The sequence below is a fragment of the Chrysemys picta genome, chromosome 5 (assembly GCF_011386835.1).
Source record: "Chrysemys picta bellii isolate R12L10 chromosome 5, ASM1138683v2, whole genome shotgun sequence".
NCBI lineage: Eukaryota > Metazoa > Chordata > Testudines > Emydidae > Chrysemys > Chrysemys picta.
In genome coordinates, this window is record NC_088795.1 from 30,646,843 (window position 1) to 30,670,950 (window position 24,108).

The window sequence follows — 24,108 nt, forward strand, 5'->3', positions numbered from 1 at the left end:
CAGATGCATGTTCCTGTCTAACTTTAAGTGGCTCCAGGGATGGGGGTCTTACCTCCTATTCCCCAATCTCTAATCTCAACATGAGAAAGTTATTCCTGATGTTCACTCTAAATTTTCTTCTGTTCAAATTTCATCTCATTTCTTCCAGTTATACACCCTGAACACTACTTCTTCCGTGGTGTTTACACCCACGCTCGTCAACTAACCGTAGACCATTATCCTATCCCATCAGTTATCATCTAGGCAGCCTACATACTGTACATTTATTTCTTTTCATCTTTCCTCATAAGGCTCTAGCAACAGTTAAAAATATTTTGCAAAACATGGGGGCTGTTGTTTTAGGACCAGTAACTGATTGTTACCTATTTCAGTTTCCTTCCGAACAGTACAGACATTGTGTTTACTAAGTAGTAGCAGCAGCTGTGAGACCAATATACTATCCACTGTTTCTTTCCTATGCGGGCCCAGCGATCTCCGCTTCTCCTCCTCCTCCAACACCTTCCTCCTCTTCACCACTGCTTATCTGAGCCTTCTGCAGAAGTCTGGGCCCTGCCAGGCCAATAACCAGCGCTCCAATCGGAGCTGTGATCAGGATTGCCAAGAATGCCACTGTCAGAACATCCATTCCATACTTTTCCAGCTGTTCATCCTGCTGCCCTCTGGCTGTATCTAAGGCAAGGGAACCTATCGCCGCCTACAGAGAAAGAAAAACGTTGTTAAAGAAAACAATGAAATGGAACAACTAACCATTTGCATTTAAAGATGTAAATGAAGGGTCTAATTCTACACTTGGAGTTGTGTGTGGGTGCATGTGCGCACGTCCATTCCATTGTTAGCCTGCATACATTCTTGTGGCCAGGGGGATGTCTGCTTCTTACCCAAAATGGCTGTCATCTATTTACATTTCTAACACTCTCAACACCATAAGATTTAAGAACCATATACAAGGTTAAGGGTTACTTCATATTTGTCTAAGAATGGCCTTCATTCTTTGTTCCACTTTAAGCTGCCTTTTCAAGTGGGTTTGCCCTTGGTGATAGTCTTCTATGAGGAACATTGCTGAGCTGTCATGTTACTCCATTATGAGGGAAGGCCTAATTAAGCCTACATTTTCAAAAATGACTTGTGACTTTTGGATGCTACCATTTTTGATGCCCAATTCAACCCTTTTAAGGGGCCTGATTTGTACTTTAACTTGGGCACCCAAAATCACTAGTAATTTTTGAGATTTTCGGCCATGAATCTTGGACTAGGCCATAAAAGGTACAAAACTCAGGCTCGTCTCATCTCTGGGGATTGCAGGTCCCAGAGGCCAGGGCCTTCCAAAGAGACAGCTTTGCCATCAGCCCCTGGAAGCTTCACCTGGAGACTGTCAGACATGGCATCTCTTGAGGATCACAGCTGCCAACTTCAATGGTGGATTGTCACAGAGTAGGTTTTAAACGGGTGCAGCCCCTGTGCAAAGCACCTGGAAAACACTTTAACCCCAACTAATTAACCACATTATGCAAGATAGGCCTATTACACTTGAACTGAAATTGAGGCTCCTGATTTTTTTTGGGTCCAAACTGACATTTGACACACATGATTTTTACAGTTATATGCTTTTCAGCCTAGGGCCACTGATGTAAAACAGTTTGTTTTACCATCCACAGTAGGCTTTGTAGATGGTCAGACTTTCCTCATGACAACCAAACCTCTCTGGGAGGGGATGGAGGGAGAGGTGCATTCCCTTGTTTGATAGTTTGCTTCCTGGCTGCCTAGAAAGCTGCAGTGAAGTCCAAGTTCAGGGCCAGATGCATATTAGCCTAGCTTTTCTGCTGCTCAAATGTTGTCACTATGTACTTTCACTTTTAAAGGGCAGATGAAGGAAAGCAAGGGTTGGAAAAGCAGCACTCGGAGGAATCTAGTCCTGACTGCTGAGGTATCATGTGTCTCTGTTCAACTAGGAAACCAGCTATAGGGTGGCAGAATGAAAGACACAGAAAATGCCTAGAGGATGAAGGAGACAGAAAGGGTCCAAACAACCTAAATAACAACCATTCACCTTACTTTGCCATCTCTCTCCCTCTCCTAGATTGTCAGAGGGGACTTCTAGTCATTTCTTTTTTTAAATGGCCACCTATCTAGTCTGCCAATATCTTTTTTTTTTTTTTTGCTGTTCTGTTTATTCATTTCTGTTTGCAAAGGACCAGCAGTGGTCACACAAGTGTCAAATATCAAGTTAAAATAACCCCTCTGCTCCTACACGAGATTCCCCAATGGATAATAGGGCTGCTCATATATTTTACAAAGACATACAGCAGCGGCCATAAGTCCATGCACTTGAACTTTCAAGTAGCAAAAAGCCCTTGCCATTGTGTCTAAACTGTGAAATGTACTTTTATTTAATTTGTTATACTTATATAGGTGTCTGCTGTGGAGGATCACATAAGCACTTGCCAAACACAAAATACAAATAATAAATCACTTCCTATTTAGCCATTTCTTTGATAGGCCTGAAAGCACTTAATGAAGATAGCCTCCGACTGAACTTGATCTTGCAGAACATCACAAGATGCAAGACTTTAGCAGGACCTGAGGACCCTCAATTGATTTCAATGGGAATTATGGCATCTTGCAGGAGGTATTTACCCTTCTTAGGTTTTGCCCACTATCGTTGTGATGCAGGTAAGTATTTTACAGATGGGGAAAGTGAGGCCCAGAGAGGTTTAGTGATTTGCCCAAGGTCACAGAGTAAGACCGTGGCAAAGCTTGACTGCCAGTAATCCCCAGTTCTAACCACTTGCTCATGCTGCCTCTCCAAAACGAAGCTGAAGAACACAAGTGAAATTTCTGAGCCAACTAGTGGCCTCTGTCCTATTGACAAGAAAGTGATGTTCTGTCTTTAACAGTATGTAGAGAGACTGAAATCTCTGTTGCCAGCCTGGGAAGGAGGCACAAGCAGAGTTCTAAACTTAGATTCCCTACAGGACACTGGAGAGGAAACTTAAGCTATGTCTACACTGCCCTGGAGCTTGGACCATATGGGCGTGAACAGCAGCATGTACCCAAGCGTTGTGCTGCAACTCCCCTGCCCATTTCAATATGGAAACCCAGAATTCATTATTTCAAAGTCCCACACAGATCAGTCAATGGGCCTAACCCTTCTCTCACTCACACCCGGATAAATCACTAATAATTCTACTGAGGTCAGTGAATTTAGACTGGTATAAAACTGGTGTGAGAGGAGAATCAGCCACGGTGTCTTCTATGATCCTGTCATTCCCCCTTTTGCCATACTCTACCTGGACAGTGGCTTTGGGGATCCATGCCAATGAGACAAATATTTTCTCCTTGAAGTTAAAGCCAGCAAAAGACACCATCAGGAATGTGGCAATGATTCGTACTATTAAGGCAATACCCAGTGTGGCAACACAAAGCCCTAGACCAGAGAGAAAAACAACTTCTTAAAACGGCGGGGCATATTTGAGGAAAACGAGCTTTTAAAATTGCTGATTAACAACATTTTTGCGTCATTTTTTTTAAAATTAGAAAAATGAGGTACAGACTATTAGAAATAACCCAATACCATGTGTTTGGAAGATTTTATAATGATAGTTTAGTGAATCAGTAATAATGTGGTGTCTTGAAATGTGGAGGATATACTTCGGACAACAAGGATCAATGCAACAGATAATGCAAGACATTATCTTGATAGATTGTCACTTAAAACCACTTGCGATGCGACTGTGCATTTGTGCAAATGATGTTTTCAGCATACTGGCCTCAATCTAGCACTCCTCACACAGGCAAAACTCCTATGGAAGTCAAGTGTTTTGCTGGGATAAGGAGCTTCAGATTGCCCCATAATGTAGTACTTTGCTTATAATTAACTCTGCAGTATTGACTGGAAAACTCAGACTTTATTCAGAACTTGAGGAGATGCTCAATTCCTACCTACAACCCACCACCGGCAAACCCTACCTGCTATATAGGTAAGATGCTCACAAGAGCATTTGCTCCAGTATGTCTAGGGCAGGAAGAACAAAGGAAACAAACTTGTATAGCTATGGCATAACCTATAGGCCAATAGTCATTACAAGTTGTTTTGTGGTGATTCTTTTGGCAGGATAGCTAGCAAAAACTCTAGTCAAAACTACAGTATTGGTTTTCCAAGTAGTCTTACCAACAGTTTCAGGCCTGAGAGACAAAACGGATATTTCTGCTCCAATTAAACCAAAGAGAAAGGGTTGAAAGATGTCCCATGCGACTGCAACAATTTTTTCCACAGCCACCTATAAGGAAAGGGGTGCAATCTGTAAAGTTACAAAAATTGGACCTTGTGGCCTCAACATTTGATTTCACCACAAAATAAAATGAGACTGACTGAGAGATTGTTCTGTGTCCATTTCTGTCTGCGTTATAGTGCAAAATTAATATTTAAAAAAGAGAAAAAAGTGATGCAATGGGGTTGCCAAGATGCAGACACAGCCCATTATGATTTTAAGGCAAAATTATTTTGGTGAAGCAATATTGCACTATTCCTGTACAAGTCATAATTCATAGCAATTACCTTCCTTTTAGTAAACAGAGGGAGTGAAGGTGTGTTTGTACTGCTCAGCCCTTTGCCATGGGCTTTCTTACACAAAGAAGGGTTTTGAAGCTAAAAGAACAGGGAAAAGACTCCGTATTGGAAAGGAATTTGATGTTTCACTCACGACAGTACATATTGTACCATTAGCAGGATATTGTGCATCTGCAGGAAGAAATACCAAGTCCCCATTTCCTTATATGTTTACATTTCCAGAGACTTATTTCTTCAACACAGCCAGAGAAGACCTTGTGTCTCAGCGAGCTTTTCCCTGTGTGTATATGTTTCGTATAACTGCATCTAAACTTACATGCACATATATACAATCACTTTCAAACTACATATCCCTGAGATGCGGAAGATAAAAACTGCCAGATGGGATCACTATTAAGGCAGACCAGTGTTTACGCCTAATGTCTTTGGAATGCCTGAATGGACACACTGGCAGAGTTATAGCTGAAGGGTTCTACAGGTGTTCTCCATTACTATCCCAGGCATACTGACGAGGGGCAAAAGCAACTATATTTGTTAGGCACCAATCTGCAGAAATACTTTATTAACTAAAACTCTTTTTAAATGATCAAAATAAAGGGAAGCACTCTTTAAGAAATATATCCACCACGCACTAAGAAGTTGATTCTAGCTTCTCTCACATGAGGATGGGAATTGCCTTATAGCCAGGTGACCCTACTCCTGTCCTTAAGAGGTTCTGGTCAACACCCTCCAGACATCCAAGATCACAATCTGACCCTGTGTATTTAAAGTGACTTCAGTTAGCTATGAGGCCTGGGTATCTAAACATTCACCTTTTCACTTGACCATCCCATGCCTGCAATGAAGGCCAAGACCAGTGTGCAGAGTCCTCCTGATCCTGGGAAACCAAAGTACAGGCTGCCAAACACAGCAAACATGGACAGGCCCAACACAAAGTATGCTCTCTTCCATACAAGAGATGCCTAGAACCAGTGAAAGGAATAAACAAAAGTACATTTTTATTTAAAAAAAAATTGGAAAAAAGCTTAATTATTAAAACACCAATAAGAAACCACACCAAGATGGAGGAACCAGAGCTTCCAGGAATGATGTCAGCTATGAGGATGTTTTGTTTGTTTATTTTCTTTTTTTACTTCTATTCCTATGGAACTTTAATTTCAGATGTTCAATATTTCCTTTGTTCTATCCATCAGAAATCGTTGTGTGCGCAAAGGGCTTTTGTACCATAGGAATTCTAAACATGAAGTTCTATACAAACAATCTTACTTATGGGCAACCATTGAGTTAGCAGCATTTAATCATCTGGTTGTTTCTGTAATGTGTTCTTCATGTTGATAATCAAGAGACAAAGGATGAAATCCTGGCCCCAGTCGAGTCAATGGGCGTTTTGCCATTGACTTCAATGGGGCAAGGATGTTACCCAAAATCTTTTGGGATATTTTATAATCTCCTATTCCTCTAGTCCAAAGGCATTATGCAAACTGTAAACAAATTTCTGTCCAGTTAGGGCTTGGCTACATTGGCGCTTTACAGCGCTGCAACTTTCTCGCTCAGGGGTGTGAAAAAACACCCCACTGAGCGCAGCAAGTTACAGCGCTGTAAAGCGTCAGTGTAAATAGTGCCCCAGTGCTGTAAGCTAATCCCCTCGTGGAGCGCTCTCTCCCAGCGCTGGCGGCGCGACGCCGACCACACTCGCACTTCAAAGTGCTCCCGCGGCAGTGCTTTGAAGTTTCGAGTGTAGCCACAGCCTCAATCTTAGAGCCAACTACAGAGGCCTTATGTGATTTAAAATAATGTAATCTTAATTTTTATTGAAGGCAACAAATACACAATACTCTTGCATGTTAAAATATTATTAAGAGCATTACAAACCAGTTAAACCCAGGAAACTCAGCACTATCATTGTCACTTTGCTCTTAGTTCAGCATATTGTACCCATCGCAGGCAACTCACATAACAAGGAATGTTCTCATGCACATATGTGAAGCACATCAATCTAATTGATGTTCACATTATTGGCTGAAATTGGGGCCAGATTCTGTTCCCGCTGAGCATGAAAACTCCCAGTGGCTTCAGAGGGAGTAGGATTGGGGGCTAAGGGTCTAAACTCCCAGCACATTGGAGAATTATGAAATCGCACATCATTACCATAACAGCAAACAAGTAATCCATTTTAACAAAAAATAAAATTTCACAGGATTCACAACCGTTGGTGCTAGACACATACCATTCTCTATAAAGTCATCTCCACACCCATTGTGAGTTAGGAAATGGATTGTCTAGTTCTCCTGCTAACCCGTCTCTACTCTTAGCAAGATACCTTAGGTGGTATATTTTCAGAAAAGTTTTGGGTTTTTTTTACCTGATCATTACTTGGGAAATATTGAATAAAAACTCCTAGAAGCCCACCAGCTACTATGCCAACTGCAACCTCCAGGACTCCTCGGAGGATATTGTAAAGCGTGGAACCTGTTTGTGAACAGCAAGAGAAGAGGGCTTAGACATAAGTATTTACGCACAACCCCTCTTTTACCACTCACTAGTCACCATCCCTTCTGCAAGAGAAAATACAGAAAGAAGCAATCCAAATGTTGGACAAGAAATAAGGGGATTAGCGTAGCCCCCAGATTCATGATCATGTAGTTTTATACTATGTGGTGAGAGCTTCTGCTCTTCTGCACAAGGCGAGGAAAGGAACAAGAATTCAAGGGCCCAGATGCTATGCATGGGGATGGAAGTATGCTGAATCACATGCTCTCTCTGCAAGATTGCAGATATTCATCTGCACAAAGTATGGTTGAGACTTTAGTCTTTTCTGTGGGGGTAGATCAACCCCAAGGAAGGGGCAGAGCTGAGGAGCAGGAGATGTACATGGGAGGCCTCCCTCAGGCCCCTAGGTGGAAATCAGAGTGGGAATTAACAGTGCTCACGACAGCATTGATTTTCCCTTCTGCTTTCTAAGAAAGAGATTAATGTGCAATCCGAATGGAGAGAATCACTGGCAGCATGGCTTCTGAGTGAGCGGTGCTGTCAGGGGAAGGCACAGAGGAGGAGCAGCACTGACACGCAAGGTCCTCACACAGATGCCCCACAATCTGACATGATGTCCCCATAAATCCTTGGATACCATATGATTTCTATATGACATATTCTGCCTCCTATGTGTGGCTGCAAACCCTTCCCCATGATGGGATGGTATCTGGGGCTCTGAGTTCATCCTGGGAAGATGTAGAGACTTTTTCGTCTTGTGGGGGTTTTTTAGGCAGGGAAGAATTTCGCTTACACAGTAGGGGAGTCACATGCATGTCCTAAGAAAGTTTAGTTACTTTGTGAAATACAAAATTACTAAAATATTTAATTTGCAAACACTTTCACCAGATCAGCCATTTGTTGATTTCTAGCTACAAATATTGATGATACAGTATTTCTTAGGCCATGTCTACACTACAAAATTAAGTCAACTTAACTTACGTCGGCATACAGCCGCCACAGTAATTACATCACTTGTGCGTCTCTACACTTTGCTCCTTGTGTCAGTGGTGCATGCTCTCTCCAGGAGTGCTTGTATCAATTGTACTTTCAATGGCATTGTGGGACGGCTCCTGAAAGCCAGTAAGTCGACATAACTAACACAGTGTCTACAAGGCCACTATATTGACCTATCTACCTCGACTTTGACTCTATGCCGCTCATGAAGGTGGAGTTATTATGTTGGCGTAGAATGGCACTTATGTCAGCGGGAGCAAAATCTAAGTGTAGGCATAGTTAGGTGGATGTAAGCTACTTACATTGATCTAACTCTGTAGTGTAGACTAGACCTCAATGTTGGCCTACATTTCCCCTTCACCACTATCCCTCCTCACATGAACAAGTCACTATTCTTGTGGCCTTTTAAACAGGCTGCCACTTAGAAATACATTCAAAAATTAGTTCAGTGTACAAAGCACCCAAATTGGATTAATCAGAAGCACTTAGTGCTGACTTAACTCTGCTCCCATTGAAGTGAGAGTTCTACCACTGACTTTGATTGGAGCAGAATTAGGCTAATGCTGAGTGCTCGGAAAATCCCACCCCTAATTCATAGCCCTGAAACAAGACTTCAAGTTTGTGCTCTAACTCTGCCTTATTTTCTAGTGAAGATAAACCTTAAGAGACAACCTGGTTTATGACAGTGGCCTGGTTAACAGGATTTCTCATGGGATGAGCAACAGGGAGAGAGGGAAACGTACACAATCCTTATAGGGATGAGATGGCCATACAGGCAATCCTTACCCTATCATCAACATTCAGTAGCTGCAAATGATGGCAGGTGGTAGGAAATTTAACACAGTGTGCAGCAAATTAGTGACAGAATTCTCAGTGACAACAATAAGCGCTATCCACTTCCAACACACCACTCAGAAACTCTTCCCTTGAGACAGTCAGAGAGAGGCTTTCAGGGCACAAAGTTTGCAATAATATCTGGGAAGTTTTCTATTGTTTTAATCAACATTTTCCCCACCAATATTTGTTTTAGTGAAAATCAGTTATTTGATTTTTAAAAAAACACAGATTTGACTTTTTTCGTAAATATCACCGTTTGTCTAATATCTGGGAAGAAGAAGATGATCCACTCAGATGACTCTCTAACTTTACATGGGCAGCAAGAGTGAGGGAAAATGCTGAAGGAATTACTTGTCAGACCTACTTGTTCAGAATAATAATTTAATAAAAATAATGGAGACAGAGAGTCTTAATAACTTCCTGAAGGTCACACAGCGAGTCAGTGGAGGAGCTCGGAACAGAACTCAGGTTTCCCAGGTCCCAGCACATACTAATATGCTTTACTGCATATCTGATTAGCATCAGCCACTTGCTCTGCACATGGGTAATTTCACACATAATTATTTTCTGAGTCTCCAGTATATAAACCGAGCCCCTATAGATTTATCACTAATTGACCATAACAGACTACAGATTCCTTATCATATTTTCATATTTTCCCTAGATTTTGCCATCTATGGATTAGGTAGTGTACCTGAAGAGAAGGCCATGCCCAAGCATGTGTTGAAGCCGGTGATGGCCAGAATGTCATCAATGCTGCCAGCAGCCATTAGCAAGGTCGGGACACCCTTTTCAACACCATACCCGCCTGCTTGCAAGATCAGCATAGAGGGGACCACAACAGCAGGAGAGACAGCACCTAGAACAAAACTAAACACACAGAATTTCATTCATCCCTTCTTAAAAATAAAATATTCAACTGGAAAATCCACCATGGCCCTTTTAACTACACATCTGTGTAAACCTACAGTCCACTTTTGTCACGTGCCCAAATGGGTGACATTAAAATAAGGGGTTTGATGGAACAAGATGAATACACTCCCCGTCCCCCCCAAAGAGTAGAGGACATATCAGATTCTATCTCTTGATTTTAATGGAATGGCTACGCTATAGGTGGCTCTTTAAGGGAAATTCTGAACTCCAGTATTTCCACGTCCTAATAGGACGCCTGCAACAACATTTCTTTTTGCTCCTAAAGACCCTCTGCATTCCAGACAAAGCCCCCCAGGATTCTATCACCCCATTGTTCTTTTGTTTATGTTAACTCTTCACTCTCAAGGGCCCACATCACAACCAGCATCCCTGCCAGTTTCGTGCAGTGAGACTAGATTCCCTTCCTTGCCTATGAACACCTCCCCCTCAAACCAGCCACAGGGCACGGCATAGCTTTCACAGCATTTCACCATTGTGTAGGGTTACCATACGTCCTCTTTTTCCTGGACATGTCCGGCTTTTCGGCACTCAAACCCCCGTCTGGGGGGAATTGCCAAAAAAACGAACATGTCCGGGAAAATGCCTTCAGGCAGCCCCCATGCCTCCGGACCCTGCGCCGCCGGAGCCCGGGAGGGGAAGTGCCCGGCTGGGGCGCAGGGTCCGGAGGCAAGGGGGCTGCCTGAAGCCCAAGTGCTACCGGCTTCACGGTTTGCCGGGCAGCCTCCAGACCCTGCGCCCCCGACTGGGCGCTTCCCCTCCCGGGCTCCAGCTGCGCTGGGGAAGCGCCGGCCAGGGGCACAGGGTCTGGGGGCTGCCCGGCAAACCGTGAAGCCGGTAGCGTTCGGGCAGCCCTTTCTGCGTGGCTGGGAGTGGGAGGAAGGAGGGGGCGGAGTTAGGGCGGGGAAGGGGCGGAGTTGGGGCATGGCTGGGGGTGGGGAAATGGGCGGGGCCAGGGCCCGTGGAGGGTCCTCTTTTTTTATTTGTTAGATATGGTAACCCTACCATTGTGAGACACACAGGCAACTAGTACTGAATCCATGTCTTCTGCCTGGCAGTGCACGAAGGATGCACTGGGCTAGCCATGGCATTCTTTAGTTCAAGGGAAGATCCCTAGCAGGGAGATTGGCAGCATCAGCCATTTTGAATTTTTACAGAGGAGAAAACAGAGTAAATTACCCTAATATAAATCCCCATTGCCATGGCAAATGCATCAGAAAGTGGGCAAGAACAGCAGCTGCGCATGTCTCAGTGAGGCAGGGCCCGAAAGAAAGCCTTAAACAGACTGCCTTTAACTTCTTCAGAGCCTGAAATAGAAACATATTTACACATTAACAACATATCCCTTCAATTTTATAAAGAGAAACGCAGCTAAAGATCTGCTCTGGTTTATTACTGAAGTCCCAGTGACATGGCATCATACAGTACCGTCTATTGTAAAAGCTAGGACTTAGGACATTTAGTGGGTTGAGCCCATCTTTGATCTGGTCCTAGCTTTGGTCTCCTTTGGTCTGAAAACGGCCACATCACAGAGGGAAAAGAATTCAAATGCTGAACTTGGCAGCCCAACTGTGTGTAACAATTTGCCCGAACACAAGGTTTAAAAGCCCTCTTGAATATCTTGGTAAAGAATAGGATGCCACATTGGAAAACAGACATTTTAGAGAGTAACAATAGAAATCTTGCAACCTGAGATTTTCTGGGACTTACTATAAGTGAGTATCCTCAAGAAAAATCTCATGATGGACACTTCCTATCCAGCCTTTATCTTGACTAGGAAAAGTATCTGAGTTTAGGTAGGCTTAGCTAACATGTGCTAGTTACGCCTGACATACCCTCTACTTCCATTCAAGTGTAGGAACAGGGCAACACCTTATAGCTTGATTTTAGCTGGTCAAGTTATAAACTAGGCAGGAGTCCCTCTTCTCCCCGCCCTCCTTTTATTAGCATTGGAGATATCAAGTTTCGTAGTGACTGGGGAAGGGATCATAGAAATATCATGGGATCTATTATTTATCAGGACCGATGTCAGCTGTTTTTTCATCTAGGGCAGTTGGACTCTTCTTTACAATTAATATCCTCACATAAAACAATAAAAAATATTACGTATAGGGCTTCCTTTCACTAGAGTGTCTTATCATAAAGGAGATTCTCTTCTCTTCAGTGTCCTGGATCCCTGCATTGTTTATTTTACTCTTTTTTCCCTTTGAATGATCTCGTAGCAGGCCAATAGACTTTATAGGAAAACTTACTAAACAAATGGAACAATTTACACGACTTGGCAAATCAAGATAAAGTGCATTTAACTGAGATGTCCAACTCACAAAACAGAAATAATTTTATTTATTATTTAGTGAAAAAAATCACAAAATGGAATGCTCACCAGTCCTATGTATCCGACTGATAGGGTATAGATATTTCTTAACCTTCACTAATATAAGAACAATATTGTATTGTATTTTAAACCACTTCCAATAGAAACAAGGCTATAAAATGCAAAACTTATGAGATTTAATAATTCGATATAGTATTGATTTCAAGCAAACAGCTGATCAAATATTTTGATACTGCTGGTGGCTTGTTTGTTTGTATGTTTTTACACCAGAAACATTAGATACTGTACCTTTGGATCAAGGCCAAGCCCAGCTCGGACCAAGATAATGGAAAGGGCAATATTTCTCAGCGCTGCAGACCACTTCGGATTTATCTGGACTATGTCACTGATGAATGGGGTATTTCGGATGAGAAAACCTGCAAGCAACATCCCTAAAAAGCAAGCAAGCATTTCTTGACTGAGTTGTTATTATTGTATTTCAGTAGCGTCTAGAGTGAAATCAGAAGCTTTTGTGGAAAACTTCAATGAGAAAATTAGGATCTGCTATGCTGGGACAGGGACTCTTAAGAGTTAGTGGTGTACTTGACAGATGTTACTCTATAACCTGAGAGATTAAAATTGAAAAATTAGAGGACAGGAAGCAAAGAAGAAACTGAGTAGGAAAGTAAGAGGTAAAGGTTATTGGAAGTGATGTGATTTGACTATCCCATACCAAACTGGTGATGGATATACTGGTGAAATGTTGGCTGATATGTCCTATATTAAATGTAAATTTGTCATCGACAGTAAACTAAGTGAAATTTTAGTCAGCACATAAATTTAAGAAGTTCTGTCTGAGGTGGTCAAAGCTATGTAATTTGATGGCTCTTGCAAAAATGTTTTTTTCTAATTTTTCTAATTTCCATGGGAATTAGCAGATCCACTGATCAGCAGTGAGCCTCATCTAGACTTTACTTTTTTACATTACTGTTATTACTTGCATTACCGTAGTGCCTAGAAGCCTCAACCAACAATGAGCCCCCAGTGTACCAGGTGCTGTACAAACGTATAGGCCCTATTTTCACTAAAGATTTTTGTTGTGCTGTAATTCATTTGATTGTTAAGTAACTCAAGTTGGCTAACATCACTAAAAATGAAAATGTAGACACTCCACAACCAGCTGGTCATGGACCATTCCACAGGATTGGAAGCCCCATCTCCTGATTCTCAGTCCAGTGCCCTATCCAATGGATCAGACTGCTGCCCTGTCAGTGCTGTCAGTATGAGTTTTATAACCGTATCTTATGTCCTGCAATCATGTGCTGAGAAATAGGATTAATAAAAGCAAAGAAATCTAAAGTCATGCAGAAGATGAAATTAAGAAATGAGATACACAAAACAATCAGATGGTCAGCAGGAAGAAACGTACTGAGGCCTGATTTAAAACCCTGCTTTTCTTAAACAAGCAAACCCACTGAGCACACATGGTACTGGCAACAGACATCAGAATTAAGACCTGCCATCCAAGTGTAGCCCATTCCAGACTACACAGCCCACCATGAACGCAGGCAGCTTTATGCCTTTTAAGTGAGGCTTTTTTTTTTTTTAAACAGACGAAAGGAAGCTTCTTCTGCTCATTAGGGGTGGTTTAATTATGTTGATGGGAGAGCTCTCTCCCCTTGGCATAGAGCAGCTACACAAGAGATCTTACAGTGTTGCAGCTACATCAATTCCCCCTCCGCCCCCAATGCTCCTGTAAGGTCTCTAGTGTAGACATAGCCTTTGACAAGTACTCAACAGCCAGCAGCTTCCATTGTTCTCAACCTACATGGGAGCTGAGCTCCTCTATGGAATGGAATGGAAAATCTGACCCATTATCTATCCAGGTGCCTAAAGGGGAATGATTGGGTGCTGACTGAGGTCCTTTGAAAATCTGGCATAAAATATATAATATGTGCAAAAATTAAATCACAGATTTTAAAAATTCTTATGAATGCAACATTCACATAGGAGGAACTTCAGTTGTTTGCTCCCATCTTCTGTTTGAGCCACAAGGAAAATTCAGCCTTTTGCAAATGCTTGTTTTGCAGTCTCCAGTTAGATGGTTTTGCTACAAGAAGTGCTTTGTGAGAAAGGTATTTTTAAACACAGGCCGGCAATGCCCTATCTTAGGGCCTGAACCTGCAAACATTTAATTTAGTAGTGGAGCTTAATAGTTATCTTATGAAATATAAATCCATAATAAGATTTTTTTTTTTTTTTGGTCAATACTGTGCTCATGTGGCTCACAGACTGCCTGCTGTGTGCTGACAGGCCTTGGCTATGGCTTTTATTTGACCTGGAACACGTCTACCTGATAGCTACTATTTGTTCTTCTTCCCACGCCCTCTAGGAGAAACAAAGGCAGCATCATGTGCTTCACTGTGACAATTACAGGAGCCTATGGGTTGGAACACTGATCACAGTTTCTCTGTGTTTCTTTTGCCATGTTAGGGTCATAGGACCTGCATAACTATGGGGTTCATAGCCCCTTCTTAAGACCATCTCTGTTGCTATACTCTCCTTTAATCTATGCGGGGCTGGCATAAAGACTCCCTTCACACCAAAGAGAGGCTCTGCAATATGCCCCCATGTAGGTGATCTGCTGGCAATTGCACCACCCAGCCTCACTGTAAGGGTTAAGTAGTAGGAAGCCATCTGCATCGGACTGAATTCCTTCTAAAAGGGATAAATCAAAGGCAAGGATGTCCATGATTGAATATAGGTCCTTGTATTTTTATCTCCATTTTTCATGTGAAAACAAAGAACATTTAATATTCCCTTCTCCCTCCTTGATTCCTAGATTTTTTTTCAGATTTTCCTCAAATACTAGGAACCTTAGGCATGAAGATTGTCAAAAGCATCTCATCAGGCATGTGCTATCCTGCTAATGCTTCTATTCTTCAGCATTACCCACCTGACAAGTAGTTTTGTGCCCACGTCATAACTTTTGAGCAAAGGAATAGTTTACAAAAAGTAAGAAGAATCGATATGGTCAGAAACAGTAGCTCAAACTTGCTTTAAAAATAAAAAGGTTTTGACTTTGCAAGTTCACTGTCTAAAGGCTGCGATACCTAATGCTATATGCCACTTCATACACCATTGCACTCAGTAATCCATGTGCAAATTCCAAATCATGGTCAGATCCAATGGGTTTACTTATTATTTTCATAATTTCAGTCGACCAGATTCTGACCTGCTTCTTCATGGTGCTCTGCAAGCACTCCCATTTTCTTCACATAAGCGTGGCAAGAGAGCTGATCAGAAAAACATTGACGGCACCATTTTCCAGTGGAAAATGCAGTTCTATCAAAACTGAAACACTTCATGAAATTGTGTTGATTTCACCAACATTTAGGAAAAAAAAAAAATTCAGACAAAACATCCCCTTTCACAACATCTCATTTTTACATTTGGAATGAAACATTTCATTTTTTTGTTTTGAAACCACATTTTGTTTTGAAGTTTTTGTTATTCTGTATTAGATAAAGGAAAAAAGTCAGAATAGAAAGAAGACATTTGGGTCAACCCAAAAAGGAATTTGGGGGGGAAATTTTCATCCTGGAGAATTTTGAAATGTTTGGGTTTCATTATAATTCGAAACTAAGACACATTTTGAAATCATTTGTGACAGGGGATTGTTGAGTCATAGGGGGGAAAATCTGAGCCCAGGTCAGCAACCCCGGTGACAAGCTTGAGTCAAGACAGACAAAGGGGGAAGAAACAGACTGCTTGGGGGAAGGTGCGGGACAGAGATTCTTAAAGTGCTAGAAACTTCCTTTTGAGATACACGCAAGACAGCTCAAGAGTAACACTCCTTGCATTATGAATTCATTATTATCCAGTAACCACGTGGCCTAGGGGTACGGATCTCACTTACAGTGCCAGAAATCCTACATTCAAATTCCAGGGTAGCCACTGTGGCAGGAATTAACGTTATAGAAGGGATATTAAACCTTGTGCATTATAGGGCTTAAAGCCAATCTTTATTAGAGATCAAGATGAGACCTGTGTGTGGGCAGATTATCCAACACTTGCCTATTGTGGGGTTCTTACATCTTCCTCTGAAGTATTTGGTATTGGCTACTGTCAGAAGCAGGACACTGGACTAAATGGACATTGGGTCTGAGCCTGTATTTCAGTTCCTATGTTCCTAAGCAAACCTATGCAAGAATAAAAAGAAAGAATATATCACACAATACTTACCGAGGAGAGGAGGTAAAGGAGGCAGTGTTGGTATTCTAATGAGCCCAAAAATTTTACCTCCAATGACAGCAAAAAAAAAGAGAAACAGAATTCCAAATATGTTCCCACCCGGAAGACACTCACTGCCTGTGATGGACCAGACCACAGCCCAGACAAGTATTACTGTTGCAACTAGAAGAAGACAGGAAAAATATATTTAATCATCTCTAAGGAATGGCTTAGTTCACTTCAGATTTACATTTGTAAATGATTTTGGGGGGGGGGGGAAGTATTATCTGCTTAATTTTAGAAATAAAACATTTACTTTTAATGTCAGTTTAGTTACAACAGTCTTTGAGCTGGAGCTCTGATTTTGTTGGTTCTAAAATAGGACAGTAAGTCACAATAGTGTATCACTGTACTTAGGGCCCTTCGTTCTCAGTTTTTATTTTATTTTTTTTTCCTGGGAATTTATCAGTGTTTATTACCACAACAACAAAAAAACAGGTGAAAATCAGTGCAAAATTATTAATAATTTTTCTGGGTAAATATCGGGGGTTATTTTGGTGAGTGGAAAGACAGGGGGAAAAAGTATTCAGTAGATTAATGCTTTGAATTCCGTCCACCAGTACGTCCCTCGGCCCACGCCACTTCCAGCAGCCCCCATTGGCCTGGAGCAGCGAACCGCGGCCAGTGGGAGCCGCAATTGGCCGGACTTGCGGATGGGGCAGGTAAACAAACCGGCCCAGCCCGGCCCGCCAGGGGCTTTCTCTACACAAGCGGCAGAACAAGTTTGGGAACCACTGTTCTAAACTAATACATAACCTTACTTCAACAGGCAACTTTGCATATACACACAGACTAATGTATTATCATAATACATATATCTCATGCAGTGTATTGTATTTTCCTAATAAAACAAGTTATTTTGTATATATTTGAATGATACAAAAGTAGGGTAAAAACTGGAAACAAATGAATAATACTTTCTGTAAAATTTGGGAATTTTTTGGTAAAAATCAGTTTGAACTGAAAACAAAGGGGCTTAACTGTACTGCTGAGTGAGGATCTGTCCCCGATACAGAGAAGCACTTAAGCATGTGTTTAAATGTAAGCAGGTGAGTAATTCTATTAAAAATGACTTGCCTTATTGTGAAGTCTTCAGCTGCTTGAGGAATGCACCAGTAATCTACAGTACACTCTGGCCTCGCTTATTGCTGTTAGTTTTCAAAGTTTCATTTTGAAAGAATAAAAGAAAATTGCAGCTGGGTAGATTTATGCACTGGATTCTTCCACTACGAAAACAATCCCTAGCAAAGGGGCATGTACAGGAGGTCTCTGCACAACCTAACACAGGGCAGAGAGTTCCCCCTGATACAAGCAGGGAAAATGCAGATATTTCATAACCTGAAGGTATCTTGTTCTTCCAGGCTCGCAGCTCTGGTCCTGCAATCAGCCAGGGAGAGCAAGCAAGGACAGACACAAATAGAAGATGGAGGAAGAGAAAAAAAAATCCCAGAATGATCCATCCCTGCCCTCTTGCACCATCTCCCCACATGTATACAGGGGAGTTACTGCATTTTAGAGTTGGAGTTTCTTCATCTTGTGACAAGGCCCAGGCAGCCAGGAGAGGGAGGCAGTGGGGTAACAAATGTACTAGCCTTTGAATCTAGAGGGGCAGAGCATAGGGTAGAAGGCTCTCACATACGTATGAGTGCCTTCACTTGGGAAGCTCTGCAATCCTTGGCCAGCCCCGAGTTTTTATCTTGGACTTCCATAACAGGGCAACCTTTCTATTGAATGGATCAATCTGCCTTGGGGCCAGGATCCTAGGCTTGCAAAATCTTAGGTATGTAGTGCTGGACTGAGTCCTAAGTAACAGAAGAAGGTTCTTCTGCAAACTAGTGTATTCATGACCTAATTTCAACACAAGCCATTTATTTTGCCAGAAAAGTAATGATTTATAATCTTCTTTACAGTTCATTTGTGGGTGAGAACATTCAAACAGGCTGAAGAGCTCACGCTTCTGATCAAAACAATGTCTAATATGAAGATAAGCCAGCTGATAAGACAGAAGGAGCTGGGGATGGGGATGGGGATGGGAGTAGGGCGGGAAAGGCACTAAAAATGCAAGTCCTTGTTCTACATCAAAATTCTCCCATCAGTGCACCTAAAGATTTGCCTGACAGGTCAAAAGTAACAGTCCCTTCATGTTTCTTTACTGTTTACAGAAAAGCTGTCAGCTATCACATCTAGAAAATGAAACGTTGGTGTGTATACTCGTATGTCAAAGAATTAAACATTTTGCATCGCCTGTCCCATACATACCGTTTGTCACTGTTCGGGCAAGGAGGCCTTGAGGAGGACAAGCAAATATTTGCCTCAGTTTCCTTGGAGGCTTTGACTCTGTCAGCGGTTTCTGAAGTTGCCTTGCACAATTGTGCAACAGAGCAGTTTCTTCCGTTTGTGCATTTCCATCTGTACCTTTGCAGTCCAAGACAGTTACCTCCTGAGTTAAAAACAATAAGCTTTCTCTGAAGCAGCCTTGTGTACATTTGCAATAAGCTACCTGAGGGCTATGTTTACTATAACATAGCTAACTGTAGGTCAGGGCTTCTCAATATATTTTTACATAGTGTGGAGCCCACTTTAAGAGAGATTTGCTTGTGGACCAGCTGCCCTTCCGTTCATGACTGCACAGGGCACCTGCCAGTCCCAGTCATATTCGCATAACATCTCTGTGGCAGCTACAGCAACTTACTACGTGGAAAAACATCATTGGGAGTGTATGTCATATTTTCAAGTTGTTTTTTAATGCAATTTAGCAGCTGAAAACAAGTAAGAGACAGCAGCTGCTGCCCAGTGAACTGCCTGTGGTTCACAGTTTGAGAATTACTGCACTAATCTTAACTCCACCTGAAAGATTTTTGTGTGGGTGATGGGTCTTTGTAATATTTAAACTAATTCAACCGACACTTCAAACTGATGTCAGGACCACTGATTTCAGGCAGCTAAACCCACAAAGGAAACACTTTATAGAATATACGGTAAATGTAAGAAAGGCCCAAATTGAGGGGGTATAAGTTCCCCTTGTAAAACTAATTTCCTTCAATATTTTAATGAAGCTGGAGAAAGGAGAGCTGCCCTCGGTAACCCTGTACTAGGAGAGGCCTGAATACAGATACAAATGCAATTACCTGAGTTTTCTGATCCATGGGAATAGTGCCATTTCCCACCTCTATAGACAGCTCTGGATCTTCACTCTCCTCCACAATATCCTCCTTCTCCATGTTGACAAACCTACAATAAAAAAAATAAACAAAGGTTTTGAAGAATAAGCAGAAGCAAATCAGACACGTATATTTGCCTGTTTCAAGACTTTTTTAAAGTCATATTTCTTTCTTTCCCCATACAAAAGAGAAAGCCTTATAGACACCAACTGTATATTACATATTAGAAAGTATATAATGAAGCTTTTGTGTGCATATCTATATATTAGTTTATATCTATTTATTCTGTTAAAAAAAACTATGTTAGAAGAACATTGTTGAAGTTGCAAAGTCAATAACTCAGAAATGGAAAAAGTCATAACTATGTTTGTCTGTGCAACCTTAAATCATCCCCCTTGTGTGTATGATTCCGATAAGTAATTTTTCCCCCCTCACAGAAGCAATAGGAGGAAGAGAATCAGATTTTCCTGTGTCCTATCTGGACTTCTAGTTCTGCATGAATCATGAGCATATGATGCAGGAGGCTCAATGGGTCCTACAAACATGTGCAGTGCACTAGAGCTTTCAAAAAGTTAAAATTGAGCAAACAATTTTTAATAATGCGCAGATACAAATGGTGTTTTTCCACAGCCTAAAACTTGGCCAAATTTAGGTTGTATTTCAAGGGGGTAGTGAAAGGAATTTCTGCCAACTGCTAAGTTCCTACCACAAACCATGTCAGAGTCCTTAAGAATTTGAATTAAGATCTCAAATATCTATTGATCTGTCTGGGTTTTTATACGGCCCTCATCAAATGTGGCATCTGAGCATCTCGGTATAGTAGTTACCTAATTACCAACAAACCAGCCTGCAGGATTCCTTAATTTTCAGCAGCACTCATTTTATTAAGCATGTGATCTCATGCACCTCTCGGAACAGCCACCAGTCAACAGGCTGGCACAGTTAGCTTTTGTGGGGGGTGGAACATTCCATTAGAATGTTCTCTCCTTCAAAACAAACAACAAAAAGAGGACACTGACTCTGATAGGCACAACAAGAATTCTCCCAGTGCTTTCAACAAAAACGGACGGTTCAAAATAATCTTGTCCGCTCTCTGAGTCTCTGCTGGTATCTTGATACTTTCCCCCCTGCCTCAACCCAAGAAGGAGTGGGTAGGAGGGTGTCTCTGCATCACTGATGGAATGCAGTGGATATCATCACCCCATTCCAACCATCAATGTCCCACATCTCCTTACAGCCAGTCTGTCAGGGCTGCTCCTTAATCACTTGGGAGGAATTCCAGTTCAGCTAAGCAGCACACTCCCTCCCTTCTCAGAGGCTGAAGACACTTGCCTCCAGGGTCGTTTAATCCTCTGCAATCCCAGAGAAGACAAACTCAGGTCAGCATAAATGTGTGCTGGTTTGCACTGTGTTTTAGGGTAAAGGTGGGAGCGTGATGGAGCATGGCTCTCCCATCCAACCCATGTGAAGCCCAAGTCCTGCCAGAGGATCTTTTCCAATGAAGTGGGAAACCTATCATGGAGCGCCAATCCCCTCTTTTACACCCCACTCCCTGACAAGGTTCTGTGGGCTGAAGTCTCTTTCTACTTAGCCCTTAAACACGGATGTAATAATTAAATAATTAAAGCCCAATCCTGATCCCACTGAAGTTAGTGAGAGATACGTCAGGGCATTCACTGGAAGCAAAATCAGGCTCTAATGCACATTTACCCTATTTTCAGTTATCTAAACCAATGGGCGTTCCACACCCATCTGAAGATAAGGTTTGAATCAAATTGTTTGCTAACATTGCTCTCCAGCCCACTGAAACTGTACACACTCTCTGTTAATGGCTACTTTCTGCACTTCAGCCCTTTGGGCGTGAATGGCAACTTCCGGAAATCTATCCAATCATTTTGGCTGAATTTCTGTCTCAGTAGAAGTGCCACACAACTCAAAACTCAGACTGGGTTGGAACGCAGACCTTTGAGCCAAGAATCGGCTTTCTTCATGCTACAATGCTAGACACGAGTTTGTGACTCCCAGAATTATCCATCAAATCTCATTTGTAATGTTGACAAATGAGAACATCCCAGTGGGAACTTCCCAGTGGGAAGACTGACTTGGTGAACAAAGACAGTTTGTTCCATTGCTTTATTAGAAAACTGGGTGTTTGTGTTGAACTAGTCAAATAGGAAACCTACTTTAAAGGCAGCAAAGACATATCTGAAAATATATGCAATTTTATATGTCTTAAAATAAAATAATATTTTTGCTTCACCTCTGTTTTCTTTTTTTCCATATTAACCCCAGCAAGCCATCTTTTTTTAGTTTAGGAGGCCAGCTTCCTCCAGCGTCAGCCTTTGTGCCACTTTCTTTGGTCTCTGTTTGTAGACCTGAGTTGTTGTGGACTCTTTGCATAATTGATGTTTCTGGTTTTATTCTGAAGATATATTCAGGGCCACCAAGAGCGTGTTCGGGCCCCGTTGAAAAATTTGTTCAGACCCCCCAGCAAGGGTGGACCGGCTAAACAGGGCCGACGGGGGGGGGGGGGGGGAAGGAAGCCGGGCCTGGAATTTTTTCGGGCCCCCCAGCAAGGGCAGACCGGACAAACAGGGCCAACGAGGGGGGGGGGAAAGCCGGGCCCCGAGCCCCCTTCCGGACCACCAGGCCCCGGTAATTTGTACTGGCTTCCCACCCCCCTTGTCAGCCCTGGATATATTGGGTGAAATATTAGCCCCACTGAAGTCAATCGCAAAACTTCCATTGATTTAAATGATGCTAGGATTTGATCCACTATCTTTAATGTTAGATTACAGACTATTAAGTAATAGCATTTTTGGAAATAGGTAATCTTTACTAATTCCTCCCCTCTCCTCCTCTTTGATAATTTGGCACCATATCTCTTCAGTGATGGAATTTACTAATATTGCTGTTTTCCCCTAAGGCTGCTTAAAGGCTCTGAATTCAAAGAGAAAAGAAGACATTGGTACTGTGATTAAGGCTTCAACCCAGCCAGATGGGTTGTATGCACGGGCTCCTGACTCAAAGGCAGCCCTGTGCTCTTTGCAGGAGCAGGACTTAAGTTACTATTGGACAACAGGTAGGTGCCCTAACTAACATTAACGGATGACCCCAGGTCAGTTTCCAAAAGACAAGAGTCCACCTGAGGACTCTGTTACAACATGCCATGCTGACAGTGGTTTCAGGAGAGAAGCCAAGGATTGATGGGACAAGGAGACTGAATTACTACTTAGAGGTGATCCCTCCAAACTGGAACCTAGGCACAATGGATAGAGGTCCTCAGGCTCCCTGGCTCTCACTCCAGTATCCAGTTAAATTAAGAATAAGCCATTCCCTAGTATGGAGGCACAATTTCAAAACCAAAGTAGGCTTCAATTCAGCCCCAGGCAAGCCGAATGAATGAGCCATTGTCAGAAATCACAGAAGCAGGATCCATGCACACACTGTCTGGTCCTGAATCTTGGACAGCAGCACCGCTCTGAGCCAGTCCCCCTCTGAAACATACATCCCCCCTGGTAAGAGTCGTACAATCCCAGCATTGCAGCCGGGAAGGGGGAAGAGACGGAAGGATGGTGGCCGCGGGCAGCCGGGGCGTGTTTTCCCAGCTCTGCTGCCCCGGTGACTGCCCACCTCCCTCCCCGGGCCGCTGTCAACACAGAGAAAGGACCAGACAACTAACAGCCATGAACCAGCCTCGTTCAAACCCCGGAGAAGGCAGCCAGGCAAAGGCACCATCCCCAGCAGCTCTGCACGTGTGTTAACACGGGTACACCCCCCCCCCCCCAGTCAGCCCTACGGGCACCCAGCTGCAAACACCTACCTGGGGCCCCGCAGCAGGTCCTGCCCCGCACTGATCCCGGGGCAGCCCACGCGGGCAGGACTAGTGTACAGCGAGGGGCCGGGCGCACGATGCTCCCCACCGGCCGCGGCTTCTCCTCCTCTCTCTGCCGGTCCCTCCCAGCTGCGGTGCACCAGCCAGCAGGACAAGTGCGGGGTGGAGAGGGAGGAGGAGACCCAGAGCTGCAGCCTTGGGTGCCTGGAGCCCCCTCCCGCTGCAGGGAGGCAGGGCCGGTCGGATAACGGGCCCTGCCCAGCCCCGCCCGGAAGAGGAGGAGACAAGGCAGCAGAAGAGCGGAGGGGTGAGGCTGGATGACAGCTGCTAGGCGTGTCAGGTTTGCAGGAGCCCCCGCAGCATCCCACTGGGACAAGCAGCTGGAGGGGAAGCTGTGGTTTTCTCTCACCCAGGTAACCAGTTCAGCAGGTTGTCTCGCCCTGTGGCTGCGGGAATGGGAGTCAGGTCTAGAGGAGGGGATGCACGGGAAATGCACATGTAACCCACATGCTTACAGTACAGCATTCGTGGGGGTGGTGTGCTAAGTCCAAAGAAAGGGACAGAAGTAAGGTGACCAGACAGCAAATGTGAAATATTGGGAAGGGGGGGAGGTTATAGGAGCCTATATAAGAAAAAAACCCAAAAATCAGGACTGTCCCTATAAAATGGAGACATCTGGTCATCC

General features: G+C 43.1%; 1 protein-coding gene across 1 annotated transcript; it reads right to left on the reverse strand.

Annotated features, from left to right (window-relative positions):
- Positions 1-248: 248 nt before the first annotated feature.
- SLC9B2 (solute carrier family 9 member B2) lies at positions 249-23,677 on the reverse strand. The gene is made up of 12 exons (XM_005287862.5): positions 23,412-23,677; positions 19,556-19,658; positions 18,687-18,867; positions 16,380-16,550; positions 12,444-12,586; positions 11,000-11,127; positions 9,585-9,760; positions 6,930-7,036; positions 5,380-5,529; positions 4,169-4,277; positions 3,288-3,424; positions 249-694 (listed from the first exon to the last, which is right to left on the reverse strand). The coding sequence occupies exons 2-12, from the start codon at positions 19,646-19,648 to the stop codon at positions 455-457; spliced, it is 1,635 nt and encodes a 544-aa protein (XP_005287919.1). The 5' UTR covers positions 19,649-19,658; positions 23,412-23,677; the 3' UTR covers positions 249-454.
- Between the last annotated feature and the right edge of the window lie 431 nt (positions 23,678-24,108).

Excerpts from the sequence above, each read along its gene's own strand:
- SLC9B2 (XM_005287862.5), bottom strand. The coding sequence starts at position 19,648 with ATGGAGAAGGAGGATATTGTGGAGGAGAGTGAAGATCCAGAGCTGTCT. Across the intron at positions 3,425-4,168 it reads TCTCAGGCCTGAAACTGTTG|GGCTTTGTGTTGCCACACTG; the intron begins GTAAGACTACTT and ends TCTCTGGTCTAG. Across the intron at positions 695-3,287 it reads TCCCCAAAGCCACTGTCCAG|GCGGCGATAGGTTCCCTTGC; the intron begins GTAGAGTATGGC and ends CTTTCTCTGTAG.